We start from the raw sequence: 18,497 nt of genomic DNA, 5'->3' as shown, positions 1-18,497 counted from the left end.
TATATATATAGTAGAGCGAGTTGCCACATCAAAGTAGCAGGTGAATTTTACTACTAGTTTAACCCCAGGCAGATTCTCAGCCAGCTGGTTTTTGATGCAATATTCTGCATCCTTTACATACAATATATCGCTAACAAGAGGGGCGAACACCTACTAACCTTCATCAGTTAACAGGATCGCACGACTGGCCCAATTTCGAGTTAGCTGGCTCTTCGTCAGTGGTGCGCACCTACACAATAGAGTGATAGCCAAGATCCGCTTCTGCCAGCGATATATTGTACACATAATGACCATCGATCACTGATTAGCAAGAAGCAAAGTAGGTAGTTATAAAATCTCAAGAAGAGATAGAGTACTAACGTATACTTAACAGTAGAGTGTACGTTATATTGTTATATTTCGGGATGATCATTGTCTTTGTCAATAAACGCAGGCACTACGTATTCGTTTTTCACTCATTTATTATTGTCTTTGTTTTATTTTATGTCTATTGTCTGGAAATATTTCGTCACACACCTGTGATCGCTTCAGCGACTCTTCCATCTCACATGTCTCCTCCAGTTCTGTTTACACCATTCTGTCTTTGTATAGTGTGTAGAACGAATATATAGTGCGTGTGTTTATTTTTCAAGAAAAAAATGACCATCTCGAAATATAATAATGATATATGTTTCAACAGATGATTTCACATCAAGAATCGGGGAAAACAAATTCATAAACGTATATATATATATATATATATATATACATATATATGTATGTGTGTGTGTAAGCCTACACACACACACACACACACACATACACACACACACACACACACACACACACACACACATATATATATATATATTATATAAACACTTTCTACTACGAAATTCTCACAAGTTATTGGTTGCTCGAGGCCGTAGTTAATAGACGACACTTGTCCTGTATAGTGGAAGTAAAAACCGAAGCCACGTTGTTGCCTTACCACATAGACACTCTTGCGCCCTGCCTTCAAGCGTGCGCGCGCGTATGTGTGTGAGAGTGCGTACGTGTGTTTGTCTGTAAGGAGTTTTAAAGTGAAATACATCACGTACACTTTGAATCAATAATCATTATAAATATGTTGTGATGAGATCTTTTACACCAGTTTGGTTTAATACACAATGCTATATTTGTACCATCCGTATCTTATAAGTGTTTGCTGAAGCTGATTATAGCTTCGAATTTCATTCTTTCTAGGAAAAAATGCAGAATTAGCCTTTCACTTTCTCTGTTAATTACAGGATTTCATAGGAACATAAATTGTTAGTATAACTGCTAATGATTCAGTTCCTACAATGGACAAATTCACTTCTGGGAGCCATATTATTAACAAAACATTGCTATATCCTATTGTATTCCAACAACTGTTTGTCGGAAAGATAAGAAAATTCCTGTGATGAAATGAATTATGGCTTCGTGTTGCGATATATTTATATCTCAGGATGTTTAGAACAATTGTTTTGTTCTAAATATAAAATGTATCTATATTTATATTAACATGGTAGATCTACAAACGAGGCTAGTTTATAGTAACATGTTCTGAAATAGGAATATATTCGTTGGTCAGTAAAATAAGTAATTATTTTGTTAAACATATGATAAGAGCAATAGTTTCAAATCAAAACCAACAGTAGAAATCATGGAATCTCTCATTACAAAAATAACATTTTATTAAAAAGTTTAATTCTTACACACGTACCATGGAAATTATTCACAAAGCCATTGAAGCAACTTGTATAAAGGTGACACATTCACAAGGCCCATTTTTTTTTTACAGTATTAACACGTGGCTTTGACAAACTGTTGTATCGTAATCTTGCATTTTTGTTCAATCTTCCTCGTTCATGTTTTAAACGACGTTGATTTACCATTCTTTTTATTTTCGAAGAACATATTTAGTATTAAAATAAATTGGAAGAAGGTGAAAAAGTACGACTATTGTCGATAAAGTACAAATTGTAATAAAGTACAAACAGTTTTGTATATATGAAAATATAAAAAAATATCCCATAGAAATGTTAAGCATACGAAAGAAAAACAGTTCTATATTTTCAGCTTCCAATTTTGCTGCTTGTTTCTAGTTGTGTCATTTTTGTGTCTTTTTCTTTTCTGTGATTGTAATTTCAAACAATAAAGGTTTATCTCCTAAAATGGAGTTTAAAATACTTGTGTGAAAGTTGTCTGTGGAAGCAATTGATGAACTTTCGAAACATAGTATATATATATTCTACAATGAAAAGAAACCTGAAGAGGCGGCACGTGTACAGATTCTACTTATAAAACGCGATGGCAAAGAATCTTTCAGGGTGTCGTAGGAGTTTACTGTAATAACGTTTTCCCCTTTGGCAACATGTCTGTATAAAAGTGGCATATGTATATCCTCGCCTATTGCAACTGCGTAGATACTGATTCCATCCAATAAAACTTTTTTTATCTCATCTGAAAGGTCACGTTCGTCCAATTCTACACTACTGTCGATAAAAACGAAGGCGACCTTACGAGCATCCCCACCTGTTGATGAATATGATCCACCGCTGGAAAATATATCTTCATGAATTCGTCGGAACATACTACTTAATGGTCTGGACTTAACGCTCATCATTCGCTCGATAAGTTCATTTGTGTCATCAATTGAACCGACTGATATATCTTGGTCTGCAGGACATTCGTCAAAAGTAACACCAATTTGGAAAGGGCCTCCGGCACCAAGTCTTTTAATAAGCTCAGAAGCTACTTGGAGAATCTTATTAGTTTTCCATTGGCCAAATCGATTTCTGCTGATCATAAATATTACATCTGTTGGTTGCGTGGCATTGCACACTGAAAATAAAATAAAAGAAATTGATTAAAAAATAAATTAAAGATAACATCTTTAATATTTATTACTGTATTAAAACAAAAGTTCAGATAATCTAGTTAGTGTTAACCGACAACCAAGCAAGGGGTTGATGGTTTGTTTCTTGTTACTGGTAGTACGAACTGTTCATAAACAAAACTATGAGCTTTCAAAGTCCTAATGGCCAATCAGCCTGCCATGTTAAATGTCTCCACCTCGTCATTGTAGTATTTTTATTGGAGATCACTCTACTACAAGCTTTGAGCCAGACCCATCTCTGCCCACTTCTTTTCAACATAAATTTTCCTGTAAATTTTCGGGTTTTGCACGAGTGACATCAATATCACCATGTTATATAATCGATCATTACAGTGAAATACACGGGAGGATTGTAAATCCATTGCCTTATAGTTTTGAGTTCAGTTCCAAATGCAGTTTGAGCAATATGCGATAGATTAGTGTCTTTATTCAGAGATTTCTTATTCATCCATTAAACATGGAGGTAACCATAATCAATGGGAAACAAAGGCCTGTGAAAGTGATTAATTAGAATTTTTAATATGAGAATTAAAGGGAACTTAAATGCAAAAAGGCATTTTGTATAACTGCCAACCTATTCTACAATTCAATATTACATTACTTACAATAATTATAAATACATACCTGTTAAATTCCATGAGGATGCGAGCTTATTAAGTCGGTAGTTTATAATAAATTGTTTGCAATCAAAAGATGAGAAATCAACTCTGGATAATTCAACCAAGATAATTCAACAGTTTGAGAATTGAATGTGGTGATTAATTTTGTCTCTATTTGATATTATTCGTTTCTCTAATAAGCTGAGTCTTAGTTAATTCGTGGCTCTTAAATTTTACAGAACAAGAAATTCATTTTGCTTGAATTAATCTGAAAAATTTCAATAATTTCTAGTGGTGGGACTGCAGTAATACTAAGAAGGGTGAGACGGTGGCGAACTAGAAAAACGTTGAATTCACTGAATCAGTAGAACGTCAGATTAAATATCTTCGAATATTTACATTTTTATATTACAAATGATGGAGAAAATAGCCGTCATTCACTGAAAGATGGGCTACTTAACCTGATAATATATTACACGAGCTAAGTGTAAACACTAAGTAATCTATGACGATTAGCTCCAGCAGCAAAAGATGATTCACTTGCTACCCTTTCCACACAGCTATTCAAATGACTGGACCCTTCCCTGGAATATAATTACGTTAATGTTGAAACTGCATGAAAATAACATTGTTTATAATACCCGAATGCATTCACCAATAATTATCGAATTTGTGATGCTCCTTCACCAAAGCGTGTCAGCAAATCAACAACCAAGGTATCAAAGGATACACCTTTGTGCACTCTGCAACCTACAGATTTTCCTATATTCCAATTTGTAACAGTGCTATTTGTCCGTTGTTAAAAGAATTCTTGTTAAGATTTCATAATGCCCTAACCATCATTTCGTAATCAACCTGGCTCTGTAAGCAGTCATCTCTCTAACGAGAGTGTTTCATAGCATTCTTTTTATTTTTTTATGACACCCTAACACATACAATATTGCCAAACCTTTGCTCGAGAGACTAGGAAGCCCTTGTAAGAACAGGAACCACTTCAGCTCTGATCAGTTTCTCTCCTCTACAAAACAAAAATGATACATATATTGAAGGACTGTTCCTCTATCTGGGTCATTCTCGCTATTGTTTCTACTCCTGCTACTGCTACTGCTGCTGCTATTACTACAGCTAGTGCAGCTACTGCATACACGAATATTCGGAACCTCACCCAAAAGACTATATGGCAGAGATTTACTCACTAGTGCAAACAACTCACTGCCATGCCTATTTTCTGGTTTCTGTCCGGTCTAGATCGACTATTGTTCTTGTCAGCTACCTAGTTGCCGACACATTTGTCTTTTCTGTTCTTGCTACCCCTAAAGTGTTTTACCCTTCAGATACCGCACTAGTTACTTTCTCCAATCCTTCTTAGACCAGAACTGAAACGTTTGTTTTAATTCTCTCCTCAATGATTTCTTTCATAGACGAGCTGTTCTACAACCATTCGTAAGCTATATCACCAGACTGAGAAGTTGTGCAAAGGTCATAGCTGTTGCTCTTCATACTCTAGATCGTTAATAAAATAAATCGACTATTCGACTAAAATAATTCTATACTATAAATAAACTAATAATATAAATACTTGTTTGAAATATTTCTAGACTGGTTTCTGAAAATAAGCACACGGCCTATAATTAATAGATGCATTCTCAGCTGTATAAGAATTCCATCAACTCCTTGTGTCAATGATAAAAATGCTTCCAATGACACAAAAACAGTAACAGAAAGGCACCATATCATACGCTTCGTTTACATAATACATATATGCATTTTTAACGCATACATATGATGCATACACATTATATAGTTGTTGTATACAAATATACATATACACACATAGATGCTCTCTCTCTCTCTCCTCCCCCTCACTCTCTCTCCTCCCTCTCTCTCTCTCTCTCTAATTCTGTCACTCAGAGGAATTGGTTAGTAAGCCTACTGCGGTAGTTTCCAATTATTGGTAAAAATATAATTGACTGTAATCCAATCATTAAAACTATAGCACTCAGATCAGAGTAGTTGGCTACTGTGTGATTGACCAGTGTTGTTTTTGGATAAGCAATTTTGTATTCAAACAATCTTGGCAATGAAGCAGTACTGTAACAGCTAACAACAACAGCAACAAAGAGTCTTCTAATTATTTAAGCACCTAGCATTTTCATCAAATGCGAATCTTCTTTGGATTTCTTTACGAATCCACGTCTTAAAATAGACATCTAAAATATATTTTGTTTTCTGAAAAGGATAGAAGTTCATCTATTTGTAAAAACGGATTGTGTCGATTATATCGATCTCAGTATTTTAATGTTATTTTATATCGTCGATACGGGAGAAATGAAAATTAAATTTGGACTTAGTGGATTTCATAACCTGGGTGAATTTAGGGATCACATTTACTGCAATACCCTTTTTTCAGTTATTCAATACCCCTTAATCAGTCTTATTCAGTGATCAGTAATTTTAATTATACACAAATATATTCAGTTATTCAATACCCCTTATTCAGTTATTCAATACCCCTTATTCAGTTATAGTCTTATACTGATTGAGCCTTAGTATAAGGCATATAGGTTCATAGCAATAAAGAAAAACAAACAAATGAGCAACTTACAAGTCTGGTCTTTTGGAGTGCTCTGCATCGGAGCTGCGCATGTTTTACGGGTTAGAATTTCAGTACTTTGCATCACTGCATCAAATGTTGCTGCATTGTGGATGAACTCCTTGGAAGGTTCACTAGCAATGTCTCTGATTTCAACCGGATCAATATTCGGACCAATGCTGACTACGAATATTTTGACTCCGGACTTTTTCAATAGGTAAGCTTCTTCTCTAGTTTTTTCATAATCGCTTGATTGTCCATCGGTAAATACAACAAGGATTTTGCCTACCCCAGGACGTTTTTTATCGATATTAAATGATTGTGTCCTTACTTTTTCGAGAGCCTTTCCAGTCTTTGTCCCTCCGCCGATATAAATGACATTTTTCATGTTATAAAGGACTTCCGCACTTGTTTTCAATTCCCCTATCTTAAATATAGGGAGATATTCGTGACTGTAAATAGATACTCCGACTCGAGTCTTGTCGGGACCCACGTCAAATCTTCGTATCATTAATCTCACAACATTTACTTGCTTCTTCAAGTTCACGTCACGAATACTGGAAGAGCTGTCCAACAGAAATAGAATGTCTACTTTCTTGTTCGAGCAAGCTGTTTTTTTTTGTGATTAAAGAGAGAATTAAAAGAAAAATTGGAATCAATTATATTTGTGAAAAGCAATAACAACTACAACAGCAACAGTACCTCCAGAGGCGACAATATTGGCATAAATGAACCAATGATAAAGCCTCTGCGTAGTCGCATAACCTGCTACAAATAACACAAATTTTCATTAAACGGCAGTTTAACCTCTTCATTACAAAGAGAACGAAGGATCAGAAAGTGCTTAAAAATGGGTTGGTCAGAGCTGGAATGCAAGGATTTGAACTCAAAGCTGAAAGGGATGTTGAATAATAATAATAATAATAATAATAATAATAATAATAATAATAATAATAATAATAATAATAATAATAATAATAATAATAATAATAAGAAGAAGAAGAAGAAGAAGAAGAAGAAGAAGAAGAAGAAGAAGAAGAAGAAGAAGAAGAAGAAGAAGTTAGTGCGATCAGTAATTTTAATTATACACAAATATAATTGTCTTAGCTAAATGAATAAGCTCAAAAGTAAATAAATGAATGAATAGATAAATAAATCTGAATATAAGGAAAAAACAGTATAATAATTTGAAGATAATAAAGAAAAGATTGTACTTGTATATTGTCAAACACCAAAATGCACTGTGTAAAACGTAAGCCATTGTTAATGAACCTCAAATGTATTTGAAAGTAAATATGAAAATAAAAAGTATATACAGGAAATAGAATGCTTATAATTGTATTGACACATGGCTAATGTTTATCAGGGGAAGTTTAATTCAGTGAGTTTGTGTTAATATATATGATAGCAATTAACAAAAAGAAAAACAAGATGACCTCAGCTTGAATTGAACTCAGAATGTAGTGTAATATTTAGACTGAAAGAAAGGAAAAGGCCATTTCAATGAATTGTGTTGGCTATTTTGAGAATATCTAAAATGCAAGACGTTGAAAATAGGGGTAGTGTGTAAGACTAACTATGCAACTGTAGATTTCAACCGAAAATGTCTCAAGTATTACGAAACAAAGCCTGCAAGTGTCAAGAAATCTTCAGGGCAACATAGAGTTTAGTATTTACCTCATATGCAGGCTTTGAAATAATGTCCAACAGACCAGAAATCATAATAAATACAGAAAATGAAACATGTATTTTAATCCATAAATCATGTTAACTGAAGGGAATATTTACGAATTTCGAGACTTGTACTTCGAGAAAACAGCTATTTTAAGACCATTCGCATATTTACCAAGATTCTATACTTGCTAGGAATGATCAAACTAGAACAAACTTTATATATTTTTCTGTATTAATAGAAAGAAAGAAAGAAAGAAAGAAAAAAGGAAGAGGTGTTGATTTTGACGTTCGTTGCTCGAAGATAAACTACTAAATCAAATGAAGTGGAACATTGAAGTATCCAATGGAGATCTTTACCTTTTATTGGTTTAAATATATTATATTGTAATGCAAATTTAAAAAAAATCATATAAAAGTATGCAAATTAAGGAAACGAAAGCACTCAGAAAATCAGCAAAAGTCAAAATAAATAACTATAAGGCAAATTTGTGTTAAGAATCTGAAATTGAATCTAGGGAATGTGAATTAGAAATATTTGACGGCATACTTACGCTATTAAACATAATATAACATTCGTATAAAAAATATAGCACAAAATAGCAGCCAGTGACATGTATTCATAAATTTGAAATATTGATATCCTTTGATTAGACTGAGAAAATTTATAGTTTAAAAAGTGGTGAAAAGGGTTGCTTTAAGTTTCATGAATTTCCCGATGACATTAATAATGTATGTTAAGTGGAACGGCTTCGACCCAGAATCGAAACTGAACTGTGATACGGTATCGGTGGAAGTTTACCTCTCTCTTAACACCGCTCGACACGACAAAATAAGAAATATGGTAAATATTGAATGATGGACAATGATGTGAGAGATAAGAAATTTAGCCATGCTTTTTGGTGTAAGAAGAAAATATGAAATAGGTTTGGTGCATGGAAAGATTTAGTGGCGACATGCGTTAAAGATAAAATAAACCTCTTCATGAATTTTAGAGGTCCAAAGGAAAGTATGTACTTTTAGTTTTCTAGCATTAAGTAAATATCCACCTAGATAATTTGTCTTGCTCAACTACTACAGGCATTTCGCTGTGGACTTGATTATATGAAATATGAGCTGATGCTTCGTTATTTCTCTTTTTTTTTTTTAACACAACACTCAATAAAAAGAAAAATGTCTTTATTCGACCTCAACAACTGATTGTTCTTTGAAGGTAATGACATAAACTGATAATCATTGCCACAGAGATTAGAGGAAGAATAAATGGCAGTTGTGAGGTTTTATATTTCTATTTATTTATTTTATTTTATTTTATTTTATTTGCAATAGCACTAACATAGTAAATAAAATTTATGAGTCGACATCGGAAATGAAAATCTCGTAGAGTTTCAGTTCTCCGGAAGCTTGCATTCTACGCTGGTACGTTAGCTATTGTACTAGCAATGTTTCTTTAGTAACTAACTATAAGTGCAGAAGTTTAGAACAATAGTGCGCGCCGTTGGAATTTTAATGGAAGGGATGAAACATATTTGAGATCAGCAGGAAGAAATAGAAATGTGCAGATAATGCTTCTAGAGACAAAAAGAAGAAATAAAGCATTATATTACCAACGAGGTTTATTTCGATATGATGAGAACAAATTAGACTAACTTTTTGAGTATAAAGAGAAACTATTTACTTAGTTAAATCCTTATAAGTTCAGTTTATCTTAATTAAAAAGATAAGCCTGAACTTATGGGAATTGTTACGTTGAGACTATCATCATGAAAATTAATGTATACATCCGCACACGCAATGAATTAATTGCATCCAATTAAGAATGATAAGTAATGTTTCCTTTTTATTAAGAATTTACCAATTAAGTAGTAGTTAAAAACTGGGTGTGAGTAAAAAGAAAACGGTAACTATTGATATATTTATCCTATGTTCCAATACAACTACCATTTTCTAAAGTTTTTCGGATGAAAGATAGCAATCAATGGATGATAAGCATTATTAATATTTATTTCTTTGTTGCCTACGGGGGTATAAACATAGAGGGAACAGCATTATTAATATTAATGTCAGCCTTTACGTTCATACCATAGAACAAATGTTAAAATACCTTTATAGAATACATTACTTCAATTCATTATTATTTTGCATTGGTTAATACAAACATAATTCGGTAACATTTTATACAGCTGATGTTATATTTCTTCTGCAATTCTATACATATAAATCTATACTATCATCTATATTTTCTGTTTTGTGTGTGGCCTTTAAAATCATAAATATATGCTCTGTTATGTGTACGCGGGTTTATACTGTGCATATCAAAGAAACTTGCCTGACATTAATATTTTCTGTCAAATATATGTATGCCATTTGTATATTTTGAAGCTACGAGCATCTTTATTTGTTGTGTATTACAAGACGTAATTTGCGTTGAAATAATCTAACGTTACACTGATAACAAGACTGAGAAAGAGGAAGGGACAGAGAGGGAGAGAGAGATGGGGAAAGAAAGAGAGAGAAAGGGAGAGAGAAGGAAAGAAAGAGAGAGAAAGAGAGGGGCCTAGAATAGTTCACTCATTGTCTACAGATACTTTTACGATGCATTTGCATTATATTATATATAAATTGTATCTAAAGTATGTCTAAATTATGTGTAAACTGTTTCTGTTTAGCAATGACCATCAAGCATTCAAATTGTGAAAGTCTTATTCGAATTTTTTGTTTCCACGTAACTACTCTAAAAACTTTTCAAATTATAGTTTTCGTTTTGAAACCGTATTTTTTCTATTGTAATTTATTCTGGGTTTATGCTATTTTTCCTATGTTATTGTCACTCTTATAGTTTATACAGAACCAATTGTTACTACAGACGTTAATAAGTTTCATTGTTCCTTTTTATCTACGTTTTAAACAAGCTGCACGTAATAACTTTTCATTGACATACTTGCCCGTATTGAATTATTTTTTTGACTAATTGACTCTACTGATATAATCATAGCAGCTTCAAGAAAATTTGCGTTTCATTACCTAACTATAAAAAAAATTAGCTTTGAACATTGCACTTTAAAAAGCCTAAATTCATTTTCAATGAAGTACAGAAATAGTAATTGACATTTTACAACAGACACCGTTAGGGGTATTACAGCTCTAATTCAGAATGTGACTAATGTAAATATTAAACTTTTTCTCCTTGCAATACTGATCATCTCAGGTAGCTAATTTGATTCTTGGACGAAATTACTTTATAATATTCCTCCTTTCATATCTTTTTTTCCCAAGTATAAGAATATAAAAAATATGAACTTATACTCTCTTCTACAACTGCCTTCGTTAGGCATTTACGCTTTTACCAACCTTAGTTCCAGAAAAAATCGCTAATCACAACAAGGTCAGTTCATCATAAGAAAGTCAATTCATCTGCCACTAAAATAAAATAAAAAAGTCATATGATGAAGTTAATGAAGGAGCTCTACACTGTCAATCACTTTGCAAGAAGTAGCAGTTGAATCTCCACCAGATCACAATCTATTATTTTAAATAAGGAAAGATATATTCTTTTCTACTCTAGGCACAAGGCCCGAAATTTTGTGGAGAGGGGAAGTCGGTTAGATCGACCCAAGTACGCTACTGGTACTAAATTTATCGACCCTGAAATGATGAAAGGCAAAGTCGACCTCGGTGGAATTTGAATTCAGAACGTAAAGACAGACAAAACACCGCTTAGCATTTAGCCCGGCGTGCTAATGCTTCTGCCAGCTAAGAAAGTTTTTGATATAAAAAAAGAAGCAAATTTAACGACATATATCTGCTCAATGAATTCCGATCTGTATCTAAACAATAACTGTTTGTAGCATTCGATTCATCATTTAATTGTTTAAGAACAAACTATTGTATATGCTACCTATATTTTCGTCATTTCTTGCCGGACTACTACTACTATTACTATTACTACTATAAAATAAAGCATTATATAATTCTTCCCTTGAAGACACACTTTTTGCTTTACGATAAGCTATTGAAGCACTTCTGGCAATATTTCTTTATAAGAAATGCAAATACTAGTTATTCTTTGCTTTCTGTTAGAAACGTAATATCATCTCTAAGTGGTGTTGGATCTCTGAGTTTTGATGAAGATCCAGTCGCTCATTCAACTGAAGTGTCCGCTCCTAGATTTACATCTTAATGGATGAACATTCCATTGTGTGTCCCCTAAACGTCATTCCTAAGCAGAATCAGTGTCATGTGACACGAAGGACGATGTTGTTATTTTCGAATTACAAGTATAATGTAATCGACAGGCCTTTACATAGTTCCATCTCCAAATTTTCATTCACAAGTTATAGGTCGAGACTAACGAAAATGGCATTTGACTAATATGCCACTCAATGATGTTGAATCAGCGATCTAGTCAAGCTAATAGTTTGCTGTCGAGCAAACTATTTAACCACTTGGTCATTCTGTGGTATCTCTATGTGTGTTGGCATTCCGTCGCTTACGACGTCGAGGGTTCCAGTTGATCCGATCAACGGAACAGCCTGCTCGTGAAATTAACGTGCAAGTGGCTGAGCACTCCACAGACACGTGTACCCTTAACGTAGTTCTCGGAGATATTCAGCGTGACACAGTGTGACAAGGCTGACCCTTCGAATTACAGGCACAACAGGAAGTAAGAGTGAGAGAAAGTTGTGGTGGAAGAGTACAGCAGGGTTCGCCACCATCCCATGCCGGACCCTCGTGGAGCTTTAGGTGTTTTCGCTCAATAAACACTCACAACGCCCGGTCTGGGAATCGAAACCGCGATCCTATGACCGCGAGTCCGCTGCCCTAATCACTGGGTCATTGCACCTCCACTGGTATCTCTATGTAATATGTACATAAGGAGAAGAGAAAAAGAAAAGGAAATTAGAGACGAGGAAATGGAAAGAAGAGAGATAACAGGCAGGAAAGAATGGATAGTAATTAATGAAATAGTAAAGGATGAAAATTAAATAAAATACAAAATCGTGAATAGAAATGATTAGATGTGTTTTAAGAAGGAATATGGGATACATATTGCAAGGAGGGATATGTAAACAATGAGAGACATTTAGTAAAACTGCAATTAATTAATTCTTGGGTTTGGTAATAATTCGATATCCGCTTCAGAGACTGCTGATGGCCATTCCATGCAATCATTCTGAAAGATATAAAGTATAAATTAGCTTTACCCGGTTCTTCACTGACGTCCATGTCGATGTAATCGCTCTTTTCAGCTACTGTTCAATAAAAACAAAACAAAATTATATCTAGAATCTACACAGCAAACATGGAACATCGAGTTGTATATATGTATGCATATATATATATATATATATATATATATATATATATATATATATATATATATATATATATATATATATAATTGAGAGATAGAAAGACAGACAGATGAATAAAGTGATACATAGATATAGACAAATTTATATACGCATATACACATATATGAAAAAAGTATATTTATACATTATACATACATAATCATGTATACATACATACATTACTTACATACGCGTGTGACACACACATACACACTTATAGATATTACAGAGCCTATCATGTCCAAATAGAAAAGCCAATAGTTAATTGATAGTTTGTCATATTTACGGGTTCCTTTATTTTCCCTTTATTCTAAACCCTAAATTTAATAATACATATTCATTCACTAATATTACAATTGTATAATTCGACGTAATATGTTACTGTTATTCATCTCACTGAAGGATGTATAGACAACGAAAATGTTCATTTGGCAGAATTCAAACTAAAAGACTAGAGGCATTTATCCTGTTGCTTTTGCCACCTTACTACCCTTGCTGCGATAAGTATATTGCCAGCTTCTCTCAATTCTTACAAGTCAATAGCATAAATTCGACTGCCTGAGAATAGATTTATGGGAGTAAAATATTTAAATGACAATGTTATTGACGTACCAGTACGTAGCCCTAGATTTACCATCAACTTTTGTTTTCTTTGTATATTTCGACTGGTCACTTAATTCTCGGTGCTCCTTTGCAGAGGTATATGAAATGTACACCATATCGACAATGTTATTGAAGTACCAGTGAATAGCCCTAGATTTCTCAGATTAACCTAGATTTCCCATAAACGTTTTGTTTTCTTTGTGTATTTCGGCTGATCACTTGATTCTCAGCGCTCTTCTGTATTTACTATAATAAAACTTGTTTTTCTCCGTCATAACATATGAATGAGAAAGGAAGGGGCGATAGATGAATAAGGAAGGAAGGGGTGATGGAAAACTGGTAGGATGGTGAACATTCAACGCTGAAAAGAAAAATCAAACAGCGTTTCAACTCTGTGTGAGTATGTGTGTGTGTGTGTGTGTGTGCGTGCGTGCGTATACATATGTGAATGTATGTGAACACTGACAAGTGTATTAATTTGATTTACCATCCATATTCATATATAAAATACTACAATTAGCCGTCATTTTTGACGGCACGGGGCCAGTTAGTAGGTATATAAAAGGTAGACCATATCGACTTAAAGTCTTCCCTGCTATCGATTGCCATCGTATCCAGACGTAATGCATCTATACTTTACAAGTGATATGTTTTTTAATACTCACTGGTAGGTACGTATGTGCCTCACGAATTGTCTGCAGATAATCTGAGACAATTCGATAAGATTGGAAATGCTCCTCATATGCTTGTTTTTCTTTTGTTTCGGTTTTGAGCTCGTTAATAACTTATTTATATATCAATGTTACGTGGAGTCAACAGTGGCTTTGTGCCCGGGTAACTTTTACATCAAGTGCATTACACAGCACTTCTTTTCGTTTGATAGGATTAGTTTGAAAGAATACATAATATTAGGTTGTCCGGAAAGTCCGTGCCGATTTTCCAAAAGGTTCTTCTCACTCAACTCATGTGGTACCCAAACATTGTAGCGAATTGTGTACCCAAGCTTTACCATGAACGACGAATTTTGATAGGTTGAGGCTTTCTGCCAATTCTCGGGTTGTGCAATGTGGGTTATTCTCAATTACTTACTTGATTTAGTCATCATCTGTAGTGGATGGTCTGCCTGATCGCTCTTTATCAATAAGGCTACAATCTCCAGCTCGGAACCTTGCGAACCACTTCCGTGCAGTTCTTTCGGATAAAGAAACGTCATCACAAACTGGGCATATTTCTTTGGTTGCTTGTGAGGCAATTTTCCCTTTACGGAAAAAGAAAAACATCAAGTGCCGAAAATGAACTTTCTTATCTTCCCTTTTAAAGGGTTACAGAATTAACACAGGTTGGAAGAACATAAACCTTCTTCCACGAGAAGATAGCTTAAACTGTGCTCTAAATGGAGGTGTAGTCAAATCCTATTTTATGGACTCGACTATGTTCTAAAATAAGTCGAAAGGTAAGCTGCTATAAATCGGCACGAACTTTCCGGACAACCCAATAACACATTGCTACTAAGCAATTATCACATCACCATCTAGTTTTGTTGTCAACGGCGATATCAACACGCTTTGACAAAATGAATGCTCTTAGTGATCTATTGCAAGACATGAAATCTACTGTCGTTTATCTCAAAATCATTAGAGTTCTATTATTAATAAGTCATTGAAAAAGCATTAAAAGTTATTAATAGCGGTGAAAAATATATATTTAATTAAATATCAACTTGGGTATTTGTAATTCTTTTAATCGACATATTTTTATGAGATGGTTTCGTACTTGAGTATACTTTGCTGGAATGTTAATTGGCTTTCAGTTCAAACTAAAGATTCCATATAAAGCAAACTGAATAATATGAAATCAGAATGGTAGAAATTTCTGATAAAAGATAAATATATTATTGATATCGTTAATTGAAAATTAAAGTATTGAACTGATCAATACATACATACATACATACATACATACATACACATACATACATACATACATACACACATACATACAAACAAAAATACTTTCATATATATATATGTGCGTATTTTTGTATGGATGTATGTGCGTGTGTGCGTGTATGCGTGCGTGCGTGCGTGTGTGTGTGTGTGTGTAAAGAGAGAGGAGAGGGAGAGAGAGAGAGAGAGAGAGAGAGAGAGAGAGAGAGAGAGAGAGAGAGAGAGAGAGAGAGAGAAAATTAATCCTCCAGCTGTTTCAAATGAATCCACTAAAAGTTCGGGTATACTACTCATCCCTGTCTTTTCAAATATCAGTTATTGTTAACAAGAAACTACACGATTTCTTATCCATTTAGAGCATAGATGCTTTGTGAAACAAATTATCCATATCTTCAATATTTTCTGCACCCTAAATATCTTACAGCTATTAAAAGCCGAGCTCAGCTGTTGTTAAAACATCTGTCCTTTTTCTCCAATCAAGTGGCTGAATAGTAAGAAGCTTGCTTCCCAACCATATGGTTCCGGGTTCAGTCCCACAGCGTAGCACCTTGGGCAAGTGTCTTCTACTATAGTCTCGGGTCGACCAAAGGCTTGTGAATGGATTTGGTAGATGGTATCTGAAAGAAGCCCCTCGTACACATATATATGTATGTATATATTTGTGCATCTGTTTGTGTTCCAATACCATCGATTGATTGGTGTGTTTACGTCCCCCGTAATCTAGTAGTTCGGCAAAAGACACCAATAGAATAAGTACTAGGCTAACAAAGAATAATTCCTGGGGTCGATTGGTTCGATTAAAAGCTGTGCTACATCATGACTGCAGTCAAATGACTGAAACAAATAAAAGAATATTCTCCTTAATGAACTATTCTTATGAGAAAAAAAGGATAGAGTGAGATTTCATGGTTGGTTCCCGTTTTCAATTAGGTTACATCACTGACTATATCGACGTAGAAGTTATTTAATGTGGACTGATTGAGTTGTTTGTTTCTTTTTGTATATGTGTTACTATCTGTCTTTCCTTATATCTGTCATTGTTTCTTTGTTCCACAACAGCTATTTGTGCATCTCTTCATGGTGTGTAGCGTGTAACGAAAGTATTTTGACGAAGCTGTGGTTAAGTATTATAAGGTCATACACTACAAAGAACTCGTAGCTCAATTTCTATTTCTATTTGCATTACATCTTTCTCATTCTCTTTCTCTTCATTTAATTCATTAATGATGTTAGGAAAAACATAACCGTCATATGATGTAATAATTACACATTGAATGATAGCTCTATTTACGAAGATGACACTGCCCACGTACCAAATTTGTGAGAGCTGAATAGAATATTGTTTGATTGACAATAAACATTGTAGAAAATATTAAATGGTTTGTTTTGTTACTTCAGTAAGCATTAGGTTCAACATAATAAGGCAGCGAGCTGGCAGAAACGTTAGCACGCCGGGAGAAATGCTTAGCGATGTTGCGCCTGTCTTTACCTTCTGAGTTCAAATTCCGCCGAGGTCGACTTTGCCTTTCATTCTTTCGGGGTCGATAAATTAAGTATCAGTTGCGTACGAGGGTCGATGTAATCGACTGGCCCCCTCCCCCAAATTTCGGGCCTTGTGCCTAGAGTAGAAAAGATTGTTTCAACATAAAACAATTGTCTTGACACATTTTGTCCTCCAAATGTAAGTTTAAAAAGTGAAAATGTCAGTATAATACAATTTGTTACTATTCGACGTATTTATATAAATGTTGAGGACAAAATTTTATTATTGTTATTATATCAATCGGTCTATCTATCTATCTATCTATCTCCATGTATATATAGAGAGATATATGTGCGTGTGTGTTACGTATGTATATGTATATATATATATATATATACATATACATATATATATGTATTACATACGCATATACATATATATGTATATATATACACACATATACTTATATATGCATACACATACATATAACTGTATATATATATATATATATATATATATATATATATATATATATATATATATATATATATATATATATATATATATATATATACATAAACATATATATACAGATACATACATATATATACATTTACATACATATATATATATACATATACATACATATATAAATATACACATGCATACTTACGTATACATACACAATACATACATACATACATACATACATACATACATACATACAAATATAAACGAACGCTACCCGCTGAGCGTTGTTTTGGTTTTATGTTGTTTTGAATTTCAAACATTTTCACGTCAAAAAATCACCAATGTTTTCTCTAGATAAACTTCTGCGATATGACGGAAGCAGCATTGATAATTAGTAAATATAACTAGAAAAAGGGAAGGAATCAATTAGTAGATATTATCATTAGAAACATCAAATATAGATCAAAATGCGTGTGTTTGTGTGTGTGTATGTGTGTGTGTGCGAGCGTGCACGCGTGCATGTGTATGTGTGTGTGTATGTGTGTGTGTATGTGTGTGTGTATGTGTGTGTGTGTGTCTGTGTACATATATGCGAATATATATATATATGAATAAAGTGATAAAGCGGAAGTTCATGTTGAAGACAGAACGAAGATGTTTTTTTCGGAACTTTATCAAAATATGTGTGATGCGAGTTATTATTTAATTAAAAGAGTGCATGCAATATTAATTCTAAACCATGCATATATTCTAAATCATACACCTTTTTCTGAAATAATTGAACCATATATATGTATATCTGTGAACTGTGTGTGTGTGTGCGTGCGTGTATATATATATATATATATATATATGCGAGTAAAAATAAATACAAA

The 18,497-nt window shown here is 33.6% G+C and overlaps 1 protein-coding gene across 1 annotated transcript in view; it reads right to left on the bottom strand.

Annotated features, from left to right (window-relative positions):
• Positions 1-1,674: 1,674 nt before the first annotated feature.
• The window catches only part of LOC106868131 (collagen alpha-4(VI) chain), a 24,344-nt gene continuing 7,521 nt past the window's right edge, over positions 1,675-18,497 (bottom strand). The window contains exons 3-5 of the mRNA XM_014913262.2: positions 12,970-13,017; positions 6,107-6,703; positions 1,675-2,847 (exon numbers count right to left, since the gene is read on the bottom strand). Of these exons, the coding sequence (XP_014768748.1) occupies positions 2,255-2,847; positions 6,107-6,703; positions 12,970-12,991 (1,212 nt within the window). The 5' untranslated portion in view covers positions 12,992-13,017 and the 3' untranslated portion in view covers positions 1,675-2,254. The remainder of the gene's footprint in view (positions 2,848-6,106; positions 6,704-12,969; positions 13,018-18,497) is intronic.

The sequence above is a fragment of the Octopus bimaculoides genome, chromosome 4, assembly GCF_001194135.2.
Source record: "Octopus bimaculoides isolate UCB-OBI-ISO-001 chromosome 4, ASM119413v2, whole genome shotgun sequence".
Lineage (NCBI taxonomy): Eukaryota > Metazoa > Mollusca > Cephalopoda > Octopoda > Octopodidae > Octopus > Octopus bimaculoides.
The sequence above is the reverse complement of the archived record's forward strand: the minus strand, read 5'-3'. Positions and strand labels throughout refer to the sequence as shown.